Source organism: Hippoglossus hippoglossus, chromosome 12 (assembly GCF_009819705.1).
Source record: "Hippoglossus hippoglossus isolate fHipHip1 chromosome 12, fHipHip1.pri, whole genome shotgun sequence".
In the NCBI taxonomy this organism is placed as follows: Eukaryota; Metazoa; Chordata; class Actinopteri; order Pleuronectiformes; family Pleuronectidae; genus Hippoglossus; species Hippoglossus hippoglossus.
This window is the reverse complement of record NC_047162.1, coordinates 4,035,434-4,056,294: the sequence shown is the minus strand read 5'-3', so window position 1 is coordinate 4,056,294 and position 20,861 is coordinate 4,035,434. Positions and strand designations below refer to the sequence as shown.

At 41.1% G+C, this 20,861-nt stretch overlaps 1 protein-coding gene across 1 annotated transcript; it reads left to right on the top strand.

Moving 5' to 3' along the window:
- The first annotated feature begins 1,257 nt into the window (after nt 1-1,257).
- Nucleotides 1,258-20,403, top strand: dmgdh (dimethylglycine dehydrogenase). The gene is made up of 16 exons (XM_034602363.1): nt 1,258-1,496; nt 2,066-2,234; nt 3,871-3,969; nt 4,049-4,213; nt 4,679-4,883; nt 11,174-11,422; nt 11,531-11,729; nt 12,338-12,507; nt 12,596-12,749; nt 13,888-14,053; nt 14,200-14,330; nt 16,577-16,794; nt 17,978-18,135; nt 18,500-18,559; nt 19,306-19,440; nt 19,543-20,403. The coding sequence occupies exons 1-16, from the start codon at nt 1,378-1,380 to the stop codon at nt 19,753-19,755; spliced, it is 2,610 nt and encodes an 869-aa protein (XP_034458254.1). The 5' UTR covers nt 1,258-1,377; the 3' UTR covers nt 19,756-20,403.
- The last annotated feature ends 458 nt before the right edge of the window (nt 20,404-20,861 follow it).

Here is a 20,861-nt window from a genome sequence, read left to right as displayed (position 1 = left end):
GATTTCTCTTGGTCTCGACCCCCATATATTCTTATTTCTACTGTTGCTTATATATGCAAATTGTATTGATGTTTTGAGCGACACAGTCAGACATCAGTCCGCTTTCCGGCGGTGTGGAAAAACAATCGTTGTTGTTGTCTGCACTTGTTGAGTTTGGAAAACACGACAAAAAAATAATAGGGCACCGGGGAGAATAAAGTTTCCAAACAAAGATCTTTACGTATTTATTACTTTTTTAAAACTATTAGCTTTGCTGTTATAACACACTAAATTTGGAACTAATAAAGGATTATCTTGTCTTATCTAAAATGATAAAGTGACGACAAGATTATTCGTCATTTGCCAATAAAATTGTGTAAAAGTAAAAAGAATCAACAGACTTTTCAGAAGTGGCAATAACCTGAAGCCACTTTATCTCAGCGCTGCTACAGGTTTGTACTGTGTTGATTTCTTCAGGCCTTTTTTGTATTTTTAAGTAAAATGTCATTGTAACAGTTGGCAAACATGCCAGCCTTGTTGTTGTTTGTTTATACTTTCTCAGTTTGCATTTAGAAATGCACTTCACTTATCAGGATAAGTGTCCAGTTCAAACCTGCTGCCGTTGATCCAGGAGGGTTAGAGGCTGTGTTGCAATAAAAGGCTCAAGGACCAATCGGAGATAAATGTTTCTGTGCGGATAGTTCAGACTGGATCAGACAGACGCTTCCAGGTCTCGACCACACAACACGATTCACAAACCAATAAATGCAAACATCAGAACAGATCTGTCAATCTGCACTATTGCATTCATTTATTAATGTGCAAGCACTTCGAAACATACTGCATGTATTTTGGATGGTATCTATTATATTTTGTATCAATGTGACTGAATATATATATAAACAAATATTAAATTGACTGACTTGAAATGTACATGTTACTGTCTATGGTGGTCTCATTGTTTTGTTTTGGTTGTTTTTTCTTTGTAGAAATGTGTGGTTTGATGGGCTGATGGATTCTGATACAAATAAATAAACCAAATTAAAACAATGGCCCGAAACTGTTTGTTGGGATGGATTGTTGTGAAAGTTGGTGCAAAGATTGGTGATCCTGTAACTTGTCATCTACAGCTGTCAGGGGGCTATGTGCGTGTGTGTGCGTGTGTGTGCGTGTGAACTACATTTGCTGGCGGTGGCACAGCAAGTGTTAATTTGGTTGAGGGTTGTTCTGGGTAAAGTTTCGTCCCGATTTGGTTGTCGACGTATGGGCGACTGGGCGTGTCACCGCGGCTGCGTGCAGACGCAGAGGAGGGATAGTCGTGTCTGCAGGGCACTGCCGTGTTGTTTATGCGTTGAGCTGCACATATATCGTTTTTTAAATATTTTTTTTTCTATAATCATGTCTCGAATATTAAACCTGCTGAGGGTTCAGCTGCGGAGAGATGTGTCCGCGTGTCGTGGGACGGCTCGGGTTCCTCTGAGGACCATCAGCTGCACGACAAGAAAACACGCTGAAAGGTGAGATTCTTAGACAGTTTATACATGGAAGTGAATCACATCGTGTGTAGAATTTACATTTAAAACGTTCTAGTGAAGACTATTAAACTCATATATTGGTTTAAAGTAGAAATACAACTCTCCAGTGTTGTGGTTTCATGCGTAAAGTTGCACAGCTGGTTGAGTCCTGCAGCTGAGCTGTGTGACAGATTATTGTTTATATAGTTATTATAGATACTGACAGTCAATGTAAGTCACCTCATATGTTCATGGTGACTTCAGTCTGTGGTTGCAGGATTGCACAATGTTTTGCACTCGTGTGTATTCACCTATCTCCTTTAAAGCTGCACCCATTAGTCTATTAGTTGATTAGTCACCTCACAGAAAATTGATTGGCAAATATTTGGTAAACTAAACTTTATTTGAGCAAAAATGCCAAATATTTACAGGTTTCTAGTTTCCTAAATATGATTTTACGCTTTTCTTTTCCAGACTTGAGTGAGTATCTATTGGTTTTTGACTTTTGGGTCAATAACAGCCATTAATCTCCTAATCGCTGCCCCCCCCCTCTCTTTCTTTCCTTCCTCCAGTGATGAGCCCTTGGTGTTGGGGAAGCGGTGGAAGGACACAGCGGACACCGTCATCATCGGTGGTGGATGTGTCGGGGTCAGCTTGGCTTATCACCTGGCCAAAGGTGGCGTGAAGGACGTGGTGCTGCTGGAGAAGTCTGAGCTGACGGCTGGATCCACCTGGCACGCTGTAGGTCTACCACAGTCTGCGTGTCTTTATCCTATGGCATACGCATGAATGTGGAGGTGGACAAACTTTGTAAAGGACAAAATAATCCGTTTTAATGTGGAAGACCCAGATAGGTCTTTGTCCCATAGTGACTTCACAGCAGCATATGTTGCTACACTCCCTGCTTCCAATACATTTCTAGTTAGGCCTGCAACTCATGATTACAATCATTATTTATCCTAATTGATTTCTTGATCCATATGTTGATTCGTAAAATATCAGAAAATAGAGAAAAATGCAGCTTGCAATTGCAGTTTGCCAAAGCCCAAGTTTATGGCATTCAAAGACCGGAACTAATAGTTTTTTCATTTTCTATTAATCCTCGATTCATTTATTATTCACAATTATTTGAAGAACATTTATTAGATTGCTTGTTTTATGCAATCATGTCCAGAGCCAAAAGAGATTTGATTTACTACAATTTATTACAAAGAAAAGCTGGAACTAGAGAATATTAAAACAGTTTAATAATTAATTTCCTCCTGATCAATAAATCAACCAATTGCTGCAGCTCTCCAGGCAAAAAGCAACTTCTCACAAGTTAGAGGCTGGAACGATGGCACAGCCACAAGTGGCAACACAAAGTTCTTTCGTATTGAGGCCTTTTCTTGATAATTATAAATTAGTCTGTTAGTCTGACATGTGACTAGTAAGAATAATATCTCGAGTGACGGCTGAGCTTTTAAAGAAACTAGAAAATGGTTCTTCCTCAGCAGCCTCGTTTAGTGAGGGTGTTTACCAGCACTTCTGTTTGTGTCATTCAGTCATAGCATCTGTCACGTTATAGGTTTTCAAGGCATTCGAGGTCTTGGCACACTTACCCCTCCACGCTGTCACGCATTCACTTACATGCACTTCACTGTAACGGCATTAACATGTTTGACTTCGCAGAAGTATTTGGTTACCCTCTACTTCTGCGAAATCTATCCCAGCATAGACTGGTTGAAAGGCAAGTTGCCAGGTTGATATTCACTCCGAGGTTTTTTTTTTGGGCTGTTGGAGAGAGACGCACCACGAGTCAACACACACAAACATGCTCTTTATAGTATAAGACACTATAACTATAACAACACTATTAACACTATAACACAACATGAATAAGATTTAAAGATACTTTCCATTAAAAATCTCAATGAAGATGATCCAGTAAAAATAATTTCATTCACAGCATTTCGTCAGTAAATAGCTGCATAGAATGGACGCTGCTATAATGAATATTTATTCTTTATTGTTATTGCATTGAATGACTTTGTGCATGTAAGAGTTCTCACTATGAAGATGTTTAGCCCCTTTTAGCTCAATGTTTTGGTTTTTGGTCCACGACCTTACTGTTCTCGGCTGTAGCTGTGCTGCTGCTTTTACTTAGGAAGCTTTTAATACTTTCACTGTGCAGCATTAAGCAGCTAAAGAGCCAGATATTGTTTCCTTTAGTGGTAGAAATCAAAAACGGAGCTAAAAGCACAGTGAATATTGGACTTACACTCATCAGGTGGACACACACATGACTCCAAGGTGATAACAATGATGCCCTGTATTTGCTTTATGTGTAAAAGACCTGTATCATCCATCAGGGATAATTGTGGGTTTTGTTTTCCAGGCTGGTTTGACAACATATTACCACCCTGGCATCAACCTAAAGAACGTCCACTCTGACAGCATTAAGTTATACGAGACTCTAGAGGCTGAAACTGGACAGGTGAGTTGCTGTGCTCGTCTTCCGTAACTGTGATGAGATGTGTGTTTGTGCATGTCATTCATATTGTGTCTCTGTGCAGGCGGTGGGCTTTCACCAGCCCGGCAGTGTCCGTATCGCTTCCACAGCAGCCCGGGTGGATGAGATGAGGTACCAGATGACCCGCACGCACTGGCATGTGACGGAACAGTACTTCATCGGACCGGAGAAAGTCCACGAACTTTTCCCTTTGCTCAACATTGACAAGGTCTGTATGGACCACAGCAACATTACTAATGCATCCCCATAAATTAATGATAGATTGGGAGTGAAATGCCCTCGATCAATAATGAGAGCACAGCTCGTCGTTGATCGGATCAACGTCTGTAACTTTAAGCTAACTTTGACTCTTTCTTTTTTTTTTTTTCAATAATAATACTTTTCCTTCAGACTATTTTCAGCAGCGGATTAATACACATTTGTTACTTCAGTGTAGGAAGTCACGATATATTTATCGCAAGTCATATCGTCATCGCGATATTAAACAACGTTATCGCATATCGCATGTTTTCCTTATATCGTGCAGCCCTCCTTCAGTGATATATAGACCTATACTCAGTGCTCAAAGATTACAGGTGGGTGAAGAATTGCAAACTTATTCCAGTGCAGAAAACTCGTTGAACTCGTTTTTGTGTTTGATGTTTTATGTAGATTCTGTTCTGTATATTTTCAGGTATTGGCAGGTTTGTACACCCCAGGAGACGGCCACATTGACCCTTACTCTCTGACTATGGCTCTGGCGGCTGGGGCTCGTATGTACGGCGCCCAGATCTACAACCCAGCCCCGGTAACTGCCCTCACTCCAACCGCTGATGGCAAGTGGGACGTCCAGACTCCTCATGGAACGATCCGCGCCAACCGCATTGTCAATGCTTCAGGTTAGAGTTCAAACATGTTTTTTTTCCAAATGTGCATCTTGTGTGTTTTTTTTCCCTCAAATCAGAGAAAATTGGAAAAGTCATATTTTTTTTCAGAAATATGGATATTGTTGATGTTTATACTTCATCTCTGGTGCAGTTTCAGCTTGAAACAGGATTTTCCAGTCATACTAATGAACCCCTGCTTTCCTTTTGGTTAGTACTGAGGTTTTTCAGAACCACAAAGCCTCAGTACCCCCGACCCACCGATGCAGGTGCAGCCTGTTGAACTCTCTTTACTTTACTTATGTAACAAAACTCTTTTTTTCATAATTAACACTATAACACGTGTGAATGATAAATAAATGATTATTCCAGTTCAAGTTGGGAAAAGCTGTATATTAATTAGTTCAAGAAAAATAAAAACCCTGAGGCTGCAGACCCCCCAGGTATCTTAACTGTAGCTCAATAATCAAGATCTGAACGGAATCGTAGATTTGGTGAATCATTACACCCCCGCTATCTGTACATAACTGTACATTATTTGAAGAAAAAAGGAGGTTCTGCTCTATGCACCTTATCTTGTTGTTAGACCTGTTGTTATACAAACTCTGCAGCAGGAGACCTTTGCCCACACAGACCACTGCTGGCACAGTTCAGGGAGAAGAGTCTCGGCTTGAACTGGGTCATACCAGTTCAGGGGGGGATTTTCCTGCTGTCGCTTGTTTATCTGGTGAGGTTCAGGAAATCACTTTAGTCTCTTGGCCTGGTCTGTAGAGGTTATTGTGTAACATATCTCAGTGTACTGTATGTGTCCTGCATCACCTTTCTTTTGGCACTGCATTCATTTACATATGAACCAACAAACAATATAGATAGACAGATCGATAATATAATGTCAAAATTACAATAAAATAAAAAGCTGCGACGAGAGACCGAAGCTATAGTCAACTTATTACTTTAAATACTATGATTCATTTACTGTGATACACTGTGAAGTAGTGCCAGTCAAGTATTGCTAAAAACTTTACAAATTACAAATATCCTTGAATATTAAACGGCATTGACTATAATATTTAAATAAATTTACACCATGTAAATGCAGGTATATCTTGAGGGTCTGAAGTGCAAAACAAAACCAGACAGAGTTCAAAGCATAAGCTAGTATTCATATGAAATCCACTGAATAATGTGTGATTTTTATCCCTTCATCCCTCCAACGTATCCTTTAAGAGTCACAGGGAGCTGGAGCCAATCATAGCCGACTGTGTGAGTGACGGGGTACAGCCTGGACAGGTTGCTACTGTATCGTAGGGTTCGCTTCACTATATAGAGACAAACAACCATTCATGCAAAAATTTATGCCCACAGGCAATTTAAAGTCTCAAATTAGTCTAACCTCAATCTTCAGGTCTTTGGACTGTGGGATGATTCTTGAGTCCCTGAAGAAAACCCAGGCAGACATGGGGAGAACATGTAAACTCCAGACGGAAAGACCAACCAAAAAACATGCTTTCCATAGAGCGACAGTGCTTACCACTGCATCACTCATCTCTTTTTTATATATATATAAGTTTTTCGCTAATGCCATTGCAATTTCCTTGTGTTGTTGTTGTTTGCAGCAGTACAGAGACAATCGAAAATCTTGAATCTGGAAAGATTTACAGCAGTTAAATAAGTAAGATAAGAGATAACGGCAAGAGTTCCAGACCTATAAGTGACTTTAAACAGGTAAAGGGTCAACTATGCACAGTGTCTGTAGGTCTTGAAGTCTTTTTATTTTGTTATGTATGGTGTTGACTTTTTGCTTGGCAAATCTCCAGTACCACTGTCCCAGACTTATGTTATCTACGATTCGTTTGCCTGATTTTGTTTCATTAAGATCCATGAATTAGTCCCTGGGAAATTTGACAAAATGTCAAAAAGCAGCCTCCTTAAAATGTTAAAAACCTTTGTCCAGATTTGTGCCAAAAATGTGATGGGTTCTTTCTTGGCCCATGTCCCATCCTTCCACCAAGTTTAATGGGAAACCATCCAATAGTTTATGCATAATTCTGCTGACACACAAACATATAAATAGAAAAACCAAAGGGACAGGGGAGAAAAACAGAATCTCCTTGGTGGAAGTAAATGTTGCTACACTCACAAGCACTATACTGTAAATGGCATCAAACATCTCATGCATATCTTCTCGCTCCGTATTTTCTCCCGAATGTGCACATTCTGTTCTCTGGTTGGAGCCAGTTTATGTTGTGGGGCCCAGCTGGCCCTTTGCCTTCGTTGTGACCGTCGGCCAATCCAAGTAGACCAGCAGTTCAGATTTCATCCAATCTTTAGGCAGCAGCACATGCACTCCTCCCGAAGGCCGGGTTTATCTCTTTTGCCGCTGCGCTGAGGCTTTATATGCAGCGACGGACACGTCAAACTAATGGCCATGGGTTTGCAGTTAGATTTCAGTTCTTTAAGTTTGTCGGCATGCTCTAGTCTCACTGTAAGCTAAGTTGTGTGTGTTAAATGGCTTTTGCAAGTTGCGCTCCAAACTCAGGGTCGCCGTGTGGAGTTTGGGAGTGCCGACTCCGATGCAACAACAGATGCATTGTGAGCTGCAGCCGTAAATCAGCTAGTTAAAAAATTAAGCCTTAATCATCCCACATAACAAAGCAGACATTTCCCGAGAAACAACTGTGGCCTCAGTCTTTATTTAAATGTATTGTGCTCACATACTGTTGAAAACCCACAGGCAGCTTTTTTGCTGAGCTTGCATAACACCAAGCATCTTTCGTTAAACTTTTCCTCCCCTCCTTTTTCTTCTCCTTTTTTATTCATTCAAAATGCTCTCAGTTTCAACCAGAGACTCACCCATTTTTTTATTCCAGTCAATGAATCTCCTTCCCCCATATAATATTACCACAACCTCATACTATGGGCTGTTCTCCCCCTGACCAGTGAGCCTAAATCAAATTCAAAGGTCATGTTCCTTGGAATGTGAACCCCCCCACTCCAATAAGATCAGTTTCCTCAGATCAGCTTTGGGACCAACAAGAGGAGAGCAGTGCTTTGAGCATTGTATAAACAGGAGCCTGCACTTTTTCCAATTATATAATTTCTAAGTATATGCATTAATTTTGGCAACTTTTTCTTCTTTATATTTGTATATTTGTTCCTTTTATCCAAATTTGTTAAACATATTCATCCCTTTTGAATAGTTTTAACTGTTTATTCATTACTTTAAACAATCTGGATCATGTCTGCATTATGTTAAGCAAACTATTTCAAGTTCTCTGCTTGCTTACTAACTACTGGTCACCAAATTCTGATTGTTTATCATAAATATAGATTCATAAATAGAGTTTAAGAGCATGGACGGCTGATGTAGACACAGCAGAGCTTCAAAGTTTGTTGTGTGTTGTTGAGCTTGTTGACTCCGTGTGTGGAACCTGCAGTGAATCGGCCCAGTGTGCAGGCGCCTGGTAAACAGGCCCCGCTCCTACCTAAACTGCCTGCATTTATCAGCATGTTGTGTTTATGCACCCCCGCCCCATCATTTACCTCCAGATAAAGTTCACATATGGAGCCAGTACAGAATTTAAAATAGAAGCTGCATTGTTTTTGTTTGCAGACTTGCATGCACTTACAAAGATTAACACAAGTCGCAGTGTAAACTTTAAAAACGAAGCTGGATTTGTGGAGCACCGTTGATAAGTGTCCCTCTTGCAACACACAGCTGAAGATAGCAGCTGAGACGGACAGGTCCACATGCCCCAGCTGTCCCTGGTCACAGAAGCTGAGTTGGCACAAGGTCCACATTGATTTTTGTTGAGGTCACAACTCCCGCTTCAAAACACACACAGGGTATTTGTTTTGTGGCTGTTTGAGTCTATGAACCAGGTTGCATAAAACCTTTTTCCAATGGCAAAACATTAGATTCTACGGTTCATTAATAACATAAGTTTTAAGTCCCAAACTTTTACTGTTTTTCTCAGTAGCTTTGTTCTAGATTGATGTAGCTGTTTTTTCAGGAAAAAAAAACACAGAACATCTCTAATAAACCCACACAGGCTTCCTGCCCTGTATCAAACAGCAGACAAGACAAACTCAGCAACTGAACACAGAGGAACATAGTGGAGACCAAAACAGAGCAAAGATGGTAGTAAATAACATGATCCAAATGTTTTGTTTGACAATGAATTGTGTTTAAAAAGTAAAGTATAAATTAATAAATAATAACAACAAAAAGTAAATGTATTGTTCTGATATTCTGGTCCATATTTCAGTCAGCTGACTTTTATTTCAGCCTGATATTGAAATGCTGCAACAATATTAAAGAGGAACTCTGCGAAATGAAAACTTGCTATTGTTACATAATGTAAAAACCCAGGGGTTAAATGCTGTGTAACTCAACAATATCCTGTTTGCTCACAAACAGCCCTCTGGAAGTAAATAAAATCTTGGCAGTTCTCCTTGATGCTGTGGCTTTGGGCAGTTTATCAGATCCGCTTGAGCTCCTGTGACGAACCTGGACATTTGGTTGCAATTTATCTAGACTTTTTCCGCCCATGTGTACCTCTTTACCTTCTGTGTCCCATCCTGTAAGGACAAGCAGGTTAATACAGCAGATTCCTGTGGTGATTAGAAATAAAAAAGTTTTTCCCTTAAAATACTTTGAATCCTCCTGGGGGTGACACTAAATCATTGCTTTTTTCCCTCATTCACACGTGTCCACACTTTTCTGTGAGTGTTTGCGCATCTGTCTCTGCTCTCGGTGTCTATTTTTGTTCCTGGAATGTGTCTGAAATGTGTTGATATTTATTTTAACGTGATGGTAACATGCTCTGTCCTGTACAATTTTTTTTATCTGGTTATTAAAAACCTGGACATTTAACAACCCCTGATCATATCAAGCCATGCAGATGGTTTTTGGTTTAAGGTTGCGAGTTTGCAGTCTCATTGGGAATCAATGGAGCAGAAATGGTATTTTTGTGAAGTCTGGATACTCCACCAAAGTCCCAGTGACAGAAATGCTGCTCAAATAATTTCAATGCAAAATGTTGACACCATATTTTTGCAGCATTTGTTGTAGTGCAGGGTTATTGGGGATTTTTGCAAATGACCTGCACTTTCAACTGTTCGCATGATATCTAAAAAGACAATGAAGGCCTGATGGAAAGTCTCAGCAGACGACTGTGTGTACATGGCTGAAATTAAGCAGTCTATAGTATTTTGTCGTGTCCTCTGGGTCGGAGGAAAATGCTACAATAAGTGCACTGGGTTCACAAGGAACAGTGCCTGAATTCACATTAATACCAAATGGTATAAGAGGGGTGTCACATATGCAGGCCCAAGTTTCACCCCATACGTGACCACAGATCTGATTGTTTAATTACAGTGTGAACAGAACAAATCGAAAAACGAATCTGATCTTTTCAAATCAGATTTGAGCCACTTTCATATGTGGTTATGAATCAGATACAGATCAGTTTTGTTTTTTTAATGCGACCTCACTCTGAACAGCCATGTGACCAATAACAGAATTCAATGCCACTTTCACATTTGAAGTACTTCTCGTGACACGTCTGTACAAGCAAAACTTGAGGGGTCGTATCGTAAACGTTTTGAAAGCATATCAAGAGAAAAATTATAACGTAAACGCTCCATGTTTATCACCATCTTCTTCTCCTTGTTTACTTCCATACACGGCGTGCTGCGTGGTCACATCAGGGCCATGACCAGTTCACATTGTCTGATACTGGCCCCATTTTAAAAGATAATGCGAACAGCTAAAAGTATCAGATCTAGAAAAAAGCTAGCACGGTTCTGTTTGAAGCAAAGAATTGCTATAATATGACACTATGTTTTCAGTACGGACCAACCAGCAAGGCATGAAACAGACTTGTGAGCTTTAGATGTGCTGCAGGCAGGTTTGGTCTTTGTATATGACCAGGCCAGATCTGGTCTCTTTGCTAAGCTCAGCTGTTATCTGGCTCCAGCTTCACACTCAAAGGGCACATATTGATCTTCTTATCTAACTCTTACCAAGATGGAGAACAAGTGTATTTTCCCAAATTTCTAACTATTCCTTTAATTGCCACAGAATAAACATGAGGCTTTTGTTGCTGATTAGCTACGTGTTGATGCAACAGTCGAATGAAAAGGCTCAGATTTGAGCAACTCGTGTACACTCTTGAACATAAGCCTACGCATCACCAAGAGTGAACTAATTTGGTAAATTGAAAGAAAACCTACGTTCAGTTAAAACTACATCAAGTAATGTATGCATCGTGTTAAATTGTTTAATCTCTGTTGGTCACCAGGTTTCTGGGCCAGGGAAGTGGGACAGTTGATTGGTTTTGATCACCCAACCATCCCAGTGCATCACCAGTACATAGTGACAGCAACAGTACCGGAGGTGAAGGCTCTAAAGAAGGAGCTGCCTGTCATCAGGGACCTGGAGGGCTCTTACTACCTGCGTCAGGAAAGAGACGGCCTGCTGTTTGGCCCCTATGAAAAGATGGAGAAGATGGTGCTGCAGGACTCCTGGGTCAGAGATGGTGTGCCTCCAGGTCTGTCCTCCGCAAAGCTTTGTCCGTACATTCAAGAACTACAAGAATATTTCTTGGAGATTACATGTAATGTTTCTTTCCACCATGTGTCCCCTCTGGCTGCCACAGGCTTCGGTAAGGAGTTGTTTGAGTCGGACCTTGACAGGATAATGGAGCACGTGGAGATGGCCATGGAGATGGTCCCAGTGCTGCAGAAAGCTGACATTATCAACATCGTGTCGGGACCAATCACATACACTCCTGACCTGCTGCCCATGGTGGGACCACACCACGGAGTTCCCAACTACTGGACTGCCATTGGCTTTGGGTATGTGTGGATGATAGCAGCTGGTAAACACCAGTATTTATGTGGAGTGCAGTGTTTTGTCATACTCGTCCACTTTAGCAAACACCTACAGCGATGTCAACTTCAAGTCCTGTACTTTCTGAAAGACACCTTACTGAAAGTGATATTAATGTATATAAATGTTATACTAGCTCGCCGTTTTATAAATACCTGCATGTTTGTACACTTTATCTGCTGTTTTGTTGACGCTTGTCAGATCTTTGGTCAATTGTCAATTAATTTAGTTAATCAGTTTATTCCAATATCAGATAACTGACAGAAACAGAAAGTTCCTAAACATACCATGCTTCTTAACAGCAGCATTGCTTCAGGTCAACAGGCTAAATTACCATCTGAGATAGAGATATTTGGTCAGAGGAGGAAACAGTTTTATAATCTACATTGTGTGATTCTGCAGATGCATGCTAAGACTTTAAATTGAAAGTGTTATTTGATCACCTGTACATATGTCATAGCTTTTGTTGTCAAAAGTTAACTTTTATTTAGTTGTAGAAAACCAAGTGGGCCAAAACTTTTTCAACATAGTTTTTTGTTGAAGACCACTAGAGATAACCAATTCATGTGTTCAGGTATGGAGTCATCCATGCTGGTGGTATAGGTAAGTTCCTGAGCGACTGGATCAGGAATGGAGAGCCTCCCTATGACCTGATTGAATGCGACCCTAACCGCTACGGCAATTGGGCAGATGTGCCTTTCATGTGTGCCAAAGCCCGAGAGTCCTATGGCTTCAACAATGTTGGTAAGTCGAATATAATGGAGAGGTTTCTGGGGAAACACTTCTCCTTTTGACTTCCAATGAACTCCTTGCACTCTGTCGATGCCTCCAGTTGGTTACCCCAAGGAGGAGCGCTTCGCTGGCCGGCCAACCAGCCGAAAAAGCGGCGTTTACGATCTGCTGAAGGACAATGGATCTATGGGCTTTCACGCTGGCTGGGAACAACCTCACTGGTTCTACAAACCTGGAGACGACACCGCATACAAGTAATGCTTCTTTGTCAAATCTCTCTTTGATTGACCTGCTGCATCTACAGTATCTCAGACCTGACCAACATTTCCATAAGTAAACATTTGAACAGGATTTTTTAGCTTTTGTTGCATAACTGATTTCATTTTAATTGCTGACTGCTGTGGCTGTCCTCATCGCCAGTCCCTGCTCTAGATCCACACCACATCCACCTCTGCATTTCAAAATACCCTATCATAACTGTTTTGAAAGAAGGATGATATACTGATGGCGCTTGCATACCAACGCATAAAGAAGCAACAATTGTGTGTAAATGATGGTGGCGTGAAGGAAGGCATGCCAGAATAAACGTTAGGGGACACAATGTTCTCGGTGAAGATAGGAGTTATGCAGGAGAACAAAAACACATGCTCTCGCACAGAGTTCCCTCCCAGCTCTTTCAGTTGGACACAAATCATCCAACAGACTACACCGACTCCAAACTGCGAGACAAGAGAACCATTCATATACAGAAATACCACTTTGAAAGAACAGAGCAGCTGATCAACATTCAACATCGTCAGATCTGAGTCTGTAAATATGAACCATGAAATTCTTTGAAAAAACACACGGTCAAAGATCGTGTGAGATCTAGTCTACCAAACCTCGGGTGTCGAATTCAGACGGCCTTCTCGGTGGCTGCATACTTGGCTCATCTGTGACACAGAGATGTGTCTTTGTACAGACATGAAGGCAACAGTCATAATCCTGCCATGCAATGCACTTTCCCCAGTTTTGACTATATTGTATTATAAGGCACACTTGTGGTATTTATGGTGTGGTTGAGTTGAATCATCTAAACAACTGATTGCCATGAAATGTGGGTCAGAGATTCAGGCTCCACAGAGAATGAATCATAACTTTGTTGAGCCCTTAACAAAGCATCAAGTGCAAAGCTCGGGTAAAAAGTTCAATTTGTCCAACACTTTGCATCATGATGATCAAAGAACAATGTTAGAACAATGTTCATTCATTATTACACCCATATGCTAGTTTTGTATTGTGCAGTCTAATATAAATCTGCCAATTACAGTTGTGGGAACAAAGAGTTGCTATTCGTGTATTAAATAATGGCTCCAGATGTAAGGCAGCTCTTCACATTGTGCTTGTGCTCAGGCCCAGTTTCCGTCGCACCAACTGGTTCGGACCAGTTGGCCGAGAGTGCAAGCTGGTGATGGAGAAGGTGGGAGTGATCGACCTGACTCCTTTTGCCAAGTTCATCGTGAAGGGGAAGGACTCGCACAAGCTGCTGGACCGCCTCTTTGCTAACACCATGCCCAAGGTAGAGCCAGTTTAAAAAGTGGCAGTTGTTAACTTGCTGTAGCTGTGAATGTTGGGTGAGAGGTTGACAGATTTGGGGATGCATTATTAAAAAACTCTCGACTTGCTTCTCTCTGACTCTGTGTGTTTTGACCTGTGTGTTTTCAGGTGGGCCAGACTAATGTGAGCCACATGTTGACACCCACTGGGCGGGTCTTTGCTGAGGTCACCATCACGCAGCTGGCACCAGGAGAGTTCTTGCTCATCACTGGCTCGGGGTCAGAGCTCCACGACCTCAGGTGAAATGCATCACGACACATGCACAATAATGCTCAAGTTTTCTTTTTTCCGGGGGCCAGAGCAAGAAGCGGTTTACGTCAGCGAATCAGAAACCAGCTGGTAACTGTAGCATAGGATTTAGCAGCTTAAGAGCCAGATATTTCCCTCAGGAATCGGTAGAGACCAAAATTGAGCTATAATACTGGGCTTAGAATTGTCAAGTGGACGACTCCAAGTGAATGGTGATGCAACTGGTAGAGGTGGAAATAAGCTGCAGTTTGGTGAGACGTTCATGATAGGTAAAATACAAATTTAACAATACAATAGTTATATGTTTTGACCACCGGTTTTAATTTGCTTTGCATTAGTTCAGCATGACAGCAAGGAGAAACCAATCAACATTGTTGTCTTTAGTTTTTTCCGGCCTCTGATTGGATGTTTTTTTTATCAAAATGCACCTTGGGAATCATCGTTATTATCATGGATTTTAATGTAGACAGCCTTTTTCATTTGACTTTGAATGAAGCATTGTCCCTGTCATGTCCTTTGATAGCTGTTTGTTGGACATTAACTTTATCCAAGCAACTCATTCAGCATATCTGCATGTTTCCACCTGTAATGAAACTTCAAATTGACCTTTTTCATCACTGCGACTGTGTTCCCATGAACTAGGGACACAGGCTCAAGTTTGTCCATGACTCTCAGAAAGTTAACATCTGTCATGAGAATTAGTTTGTCCTTCGTAGTTGCTTTTTTTTTGTATTTATGAATTGTCTTGCGGGCTGGATCAAATTGTCTTGTGGGTCATGCACAGCCTGGAGGCCGGACATTTTCCCCTCCCCTGATTTATCGTCTTATGCATTAAAATGCCACAGGTTCGTTTTTCATACAATGAAAAAAAGCTTGCTGCTCAACATGTACACAGTGTACAGTCACGTCATTTGGCACAACCAGTGTACAGGAGTACAGTTACATACAGTACAGTTTAAACAAAGGACAACAATCTTCTGAAAAATTCCCTTTAAACTGTAATTAAAGTTTTTCCTCTCAATTTGCATGAGCCATAACACATTAACTCTGTAAGTTAATGTGTTATGGCTCTTTTTTGTCAATTTAATTATTTATTTCTTAAACATTTTTTGATTTATATATGAAAATACAGATCTGACACAGTGAAATAATCTTGAGTAAGATTCTTTCTCAAGTAATAATACTATAGAAAGTTAGAGACAGTAATGTAAACAAAGGAAGCAATTAAAAGAACATTCCCAGTATTCCCTGATAGTCTGTTAACTACTACCCTGTGCCCTCTGGAACACAGGAGTTTAAGCCACTCTGTACATTTTGGTTTATGTGGGCTCTTCCAGTTATATAAAATAAGCAGAGTTTCTACAATGAAACCCGTTATTATGACCTAACCTCTGCTTTAAGAAACCCTGTTGGCATTGACTGATTCAATCCCAACACACACAATTGTTGCAGAAATGTGTCCACTTCCTTCGTACATTCCCTTACACATATTCTCCTGTGCTAAGCCCCTTGAAAAAAAGTTGAAGTTTGTAAAAGATTTTTTAAATTGGATGAACTTACTTCGTGCATAAAATCATTGTTTCTTCCATTTTGATGCATCTTAGCAAAGCTGCACACGCACAATAGTAGACACAACATTTCAGTAGTCAGTGTCCCTGCACAAAAAAAAAAGAGTACATGCTGCTGGCAGCAAATGCTCCTCAGTTCTCAGACTCTCATACCAACACACACACAGACACACACAGACCATATTTGAGCCTCAATCTGTGCAGAATGAAACTCTCTCACAGTCTGTGTTTCGCTGCGGAAACTTTAGACCACTCAGCAGCTGTTAACACAACGCCTCTCCATTTGCTCCAATCGGTAGGGAGCATATTAAATCATTCATCTCCTTTCCTTCTCTGTAACCAACACTCCCCAGCATGAGGGAGGCAAGGACAGTTTCATGCTGTGTAGCGTCCTCTAGTGGTGATGCGACAAGACTACAAATGAGGAGTACAGGGAAGTCACTACAGTTCCTTTTCCACGAGAGGCAGTTTAACGGTTTGACTCTGACACCAACACTTTGCTGGTCCAGAAGAAAGAGACGCTTACGTCAGGGGCTGGGGGCGGGTCTATCATGACTAACAAGACCAAAACATTTTTGACCACATGAAAAATGTGTGTAATCTGCAAAAACGGTATGCTATAAAGATGCTTAATATTAATAATATCTTTGCTATGCTATGCTTTTAAGGTGGATAGAGACAGAAGCTACAGATGGTGGATTCAACGTGGACATCAGCAACGTAACAGACGATATTGGCGTGCTGGGCATTGCGGGACCAAGCTCGCGCAAAGTTCTTCAGAAACTGACGGATGAGGATATGAGCGACGCAGGATTTAAATTTCTCCAATGCAAGTTAATCACGCTGGCTGGCATCCCTGTCCGGGCCATCAGGATCTCCTACACCGGTACAGAGCACTCCCTGTTTCTTCTAAATCATTCTTTTGTCAGCCCAGTTCGAAACAAAATTGAAAAATTTCAGTTAATCAGCTCCTCAGACCAGTTTAGTTGAGTCCCAAAAAAAAGCAACACAAGAACAGCAGCATACGAAAACACACAAAGAAAATATGTTGTACAAACACAAACAGTGGGGTAATGTACTCCAGCATAATATAGCGGATATAGATGACACTCAATGACTCAAACAGCACAGCAGTGTCCTGTACACTTTAGACGGCTCACCAGCCACTACTTAACATTTACAGGACTGAGCTTTGGCTCCAGATCAAGTCCCCTCTTTTCTTATTTTCTCATGCTAGAGAAGAAGTGGTTCATATTCCGACCATCCAGCAAGCACTTCTGACAGAGTGTACGAGCCCCTTCAGATATTCGCTTCCACGGATGTATCCACATAGCCATAAATGTGGGCAGACAATAAAAGCTGTGAGAATTCAAAAAGTATAATTTGCTCTTTTGGCTCTCAAAAAACTTGGTTTTAGGTGTGATGTGTTTCTACAAATTCACGTTGAAATGAGTGACAATCGAATGTAAAGTAAAAAAAGAGAGCTGTAACACACGAAAAACTCAGCTACAGATTTAGTCAGGGAGTAGTTTGACCAACAGCCGCTAATACTCACCATCCAGGATGCTTGAGTTTCATTTGTTTGCGATTTATACATTTTTACCAGAAGGGATGACTGCAGTTGGTGCTGCTGAAGGTCAATCTGACTGTCGGAGATGGTCCGTGTGTTTGTTTGGGAGAAAAAACATGTCTCCTTGGTTTTAATTTTTTTGTCATTCTGGTTGTTACTGTGTGTATCTACTCTCACATCCCCCTGTTTTGCTCTGCGTCCCACTAATTCAAATTTTGCAGACGCAGCCAGTTTTAACTTTTAAAAAAAAACCTGTGATTTAGTTAGCAGCACTATCTCTAGGATTCTCATTTGGACACACAAATTATCTATGTGCACACGCAGCCCTTTCTCTCAGAGGTGATGGGGAGTGGCTGAGAGAGGATGACAGTATTGTCAGGTTTTCAAGGGGGACACATTTTCTGTCATTGTGGTTAACTGAGGATGTCGTCCCCTCTCATCCCCCCACAAATCACCTACTGCATATGGTGATACTGTATGTCCCTGTGTGTGTGTTTAGGTGAACTCGGCTGGGAGCTGTACATTGACCAGAAGAGCATGGCAGCTGTGTACCAGGCCATGATGGAAGCAGGGAAAGACGATGGCATCGACAACTTCGGCACCTACGCCATGGCCTCCCTCAGACTGGAGAAAGGCTTCAGGGGCTGGGGAGCTGAGGCAGGCACACACACACGCACACGCACACGCACGCGCACGCGCGCACACACACACAGAGCTGGTTCTTCGGTTTGGGTGGCTGTGGCTGAGGGGTAGAGCGGTCATCCTCCAACCAGAAGGTCGGCGGCTCAATCCCAGTCTTCCCCATATGCATGCTGAAGTGTCCTTGGGCAAGATACTGAACCCTGAATGGCCCCTCATAGAAGAAAAGTGCTGCCCATAGATGCACTCTATGAATGTGTGTGTGACTGGGTGAATGGCATAACTGCACTGTAAAGCGCTTGAAGTGATCATCAAGACTAGAAAAGTGCGACATAAATACAGAGCATTTACCACATTTTTGCTAACTTGTCGATCTTTTCAGATGAACTGTGATACCAATCCTCTGGAGGCTGGGCTAGATTATTTCATCAAACTGAAAAAGGTAACCATCTGTCTTGGTTTCAGTTGTGTGTGACGTCAGGGATAGAGATGTCGGTTGCTCTGTCCTCCCCGACCCTATGGTCCAGACTAAAATACTGTACATCTACTTGTGGAGGAATTGCTCCAGAATCTGCCAGGGATATAGATAATACAGAACTATAATAGATTGTCATAATATTAGGCCACGTTTGGAAGGGAAACAAATATGAGCAAATATCATAGGAAAAAAATTAAAAGCTCACTATATATATTGATAAAGTTAGGCCTGTTTCTTTATCATTTACTTCATTATTTGTCTAATTGCCATGTGAGGGGGTTGTCCTAGATTTATTCTCTTCAGAGAGACAAAAAGGGGGACATGCTCCACAAAGGTTCACTGGAGCATCAGAAATGTTTCAAGATTCGACTTTTTGGGGTTTGAGCATGGCTGTAGACTCTTTGACCCTGTCCACACCTGGTATTAAGATCCATCCTGAGTGATCCGATCACAAGTGGACAAACATAATTTAGTCTTTATGAACGAATGTGTTTATTAGCATATATAGGAGGGATATATATATATATATATTAGCTTTCTGTGATTTTAAAAGCTATTGTATTTCGTTGTCTTTAATGTTTAGAATTCTTCATGTTGAGCACTTTGTAATGACTGTTTTGAAAGATGCTATATAAATAAAGTTATTATACTTATATATTATTATTCTTATTTCAATTTAATGTGAACTGTTTGTCTCTGTGTGTGTCCAGCCTGCCGACTTCATCGGCAAAGCAGCTCTTCAGGAAATCAAAGCCAAAGGCCTGAAGAGGAAGTTGTCCTACATCACACTGGACACGGATAACATCGACCCCGAGGGCAACGAGACCGTCTGGCACAATGGCAAGGTAAGCAACAGCGACCAGCCTCTTGAAGTCTGCTGCTGAACACTTCCTGTTTCACGTGGTTAGTTTGAGGTTGCTGACCGTGTCCCTCGTGTTTCTCATCAGGTGGTCGGCAACACGACGTCCGGAGCCTACAGCTACAGCAGCCAGCAGAGCCTGGCGTTTGCCTACCTGCCTCCGGAGCTGTGCTCTGTGGGTCAGAAGGTGGAGGTGGAACTCCTGGGGAGGAAATACCCCGCCATGGTCATCCAGGAGCCGCTAGTCCTCACCGAGCCCACACGGACCCGGCTGCAGAAGAAAGCAAAGGGCAAAGCATAAGCACGGACTGTCCTAAAAACAGTTTGTCAGCAGCTACAGATGAACGATCCTACTGTGAATTATATATGAGGGTCTGACATGATGATGTGTAAAGCTTTCATTGGGAGAAATCATGTGCAATCCATGTACTGATATGTTCAGCGGTCGCTTCAGGAAGCACAGTCACATCATTGACCAGTTCCTCTTCCTGTGCTCTTTCCTGTTGATCAAGTGAGACTGATTAGTCATCTTCAGAGTGTGTATCTGAGAGAGAACAACTGTCGACTAATGCAATAGCACCACCGTGTCTTAAAATGTGGGAGGAGTAAATTACTTTTTGTAATTGAATGATGAGTTGTTAATGTTTTTTGTGAAAAACGCTTGATTTTTGCAAAGAAAAACGAACAGAAAGGGTCAAATGAAATCAACTTGTTTTGTTTATTTCAAAGTTCCAAATGATGCCGCTGCAGTTTTCACGGTCATGAGAACACTCTGACAAAGAATAACTACATGTAGAGAAAAGCTGTTTTAAACACCAATAACAAAAAGAAACAGAATGTTTGCAAACTTGTACAAAGATTGTTTTATAAATCTGTTTTTTTTATTACTTGTATGTAATTAAATTGGTGTACATCAATACCGTGATAATTAAAAAAGCAATTTACTCTGTCTTGTAATGAGGTTTTTCCTTGTTTGAAATCGCCAAGCAATCAAATAAAACAGAAACGACAGCAAAAATCAATTAAAAGCAAAACCACATGAAGAAAACTCAAACCCCAAACAAAAGCAACTCAAAAACCAAATAGCAAAAAAAGAACAAACAACCAATTAACAAAACCAAATGAAAACCATCCCAGTGGGTGTGTTGTATATGCCACAATCAGGCAGTGCTAACTTTGTAATATTGTGATAATGCCTTGTGAACATTCATGCACAGACTCTGCCTAAACACGCATAAAGTAAAATGTTTATGGATGTTTAAATGGGACACTTTTGCAGAAAGCTATGAAGAAAAACAGATGTAATTTATATTATTTTGCGAAGGGTGAGCCTGAGTTATAATCCTATCAAGTTTGGAAAATATCTGTCTGTGCCTTGTTGAGTTATTTTGTACACACACAAGCATA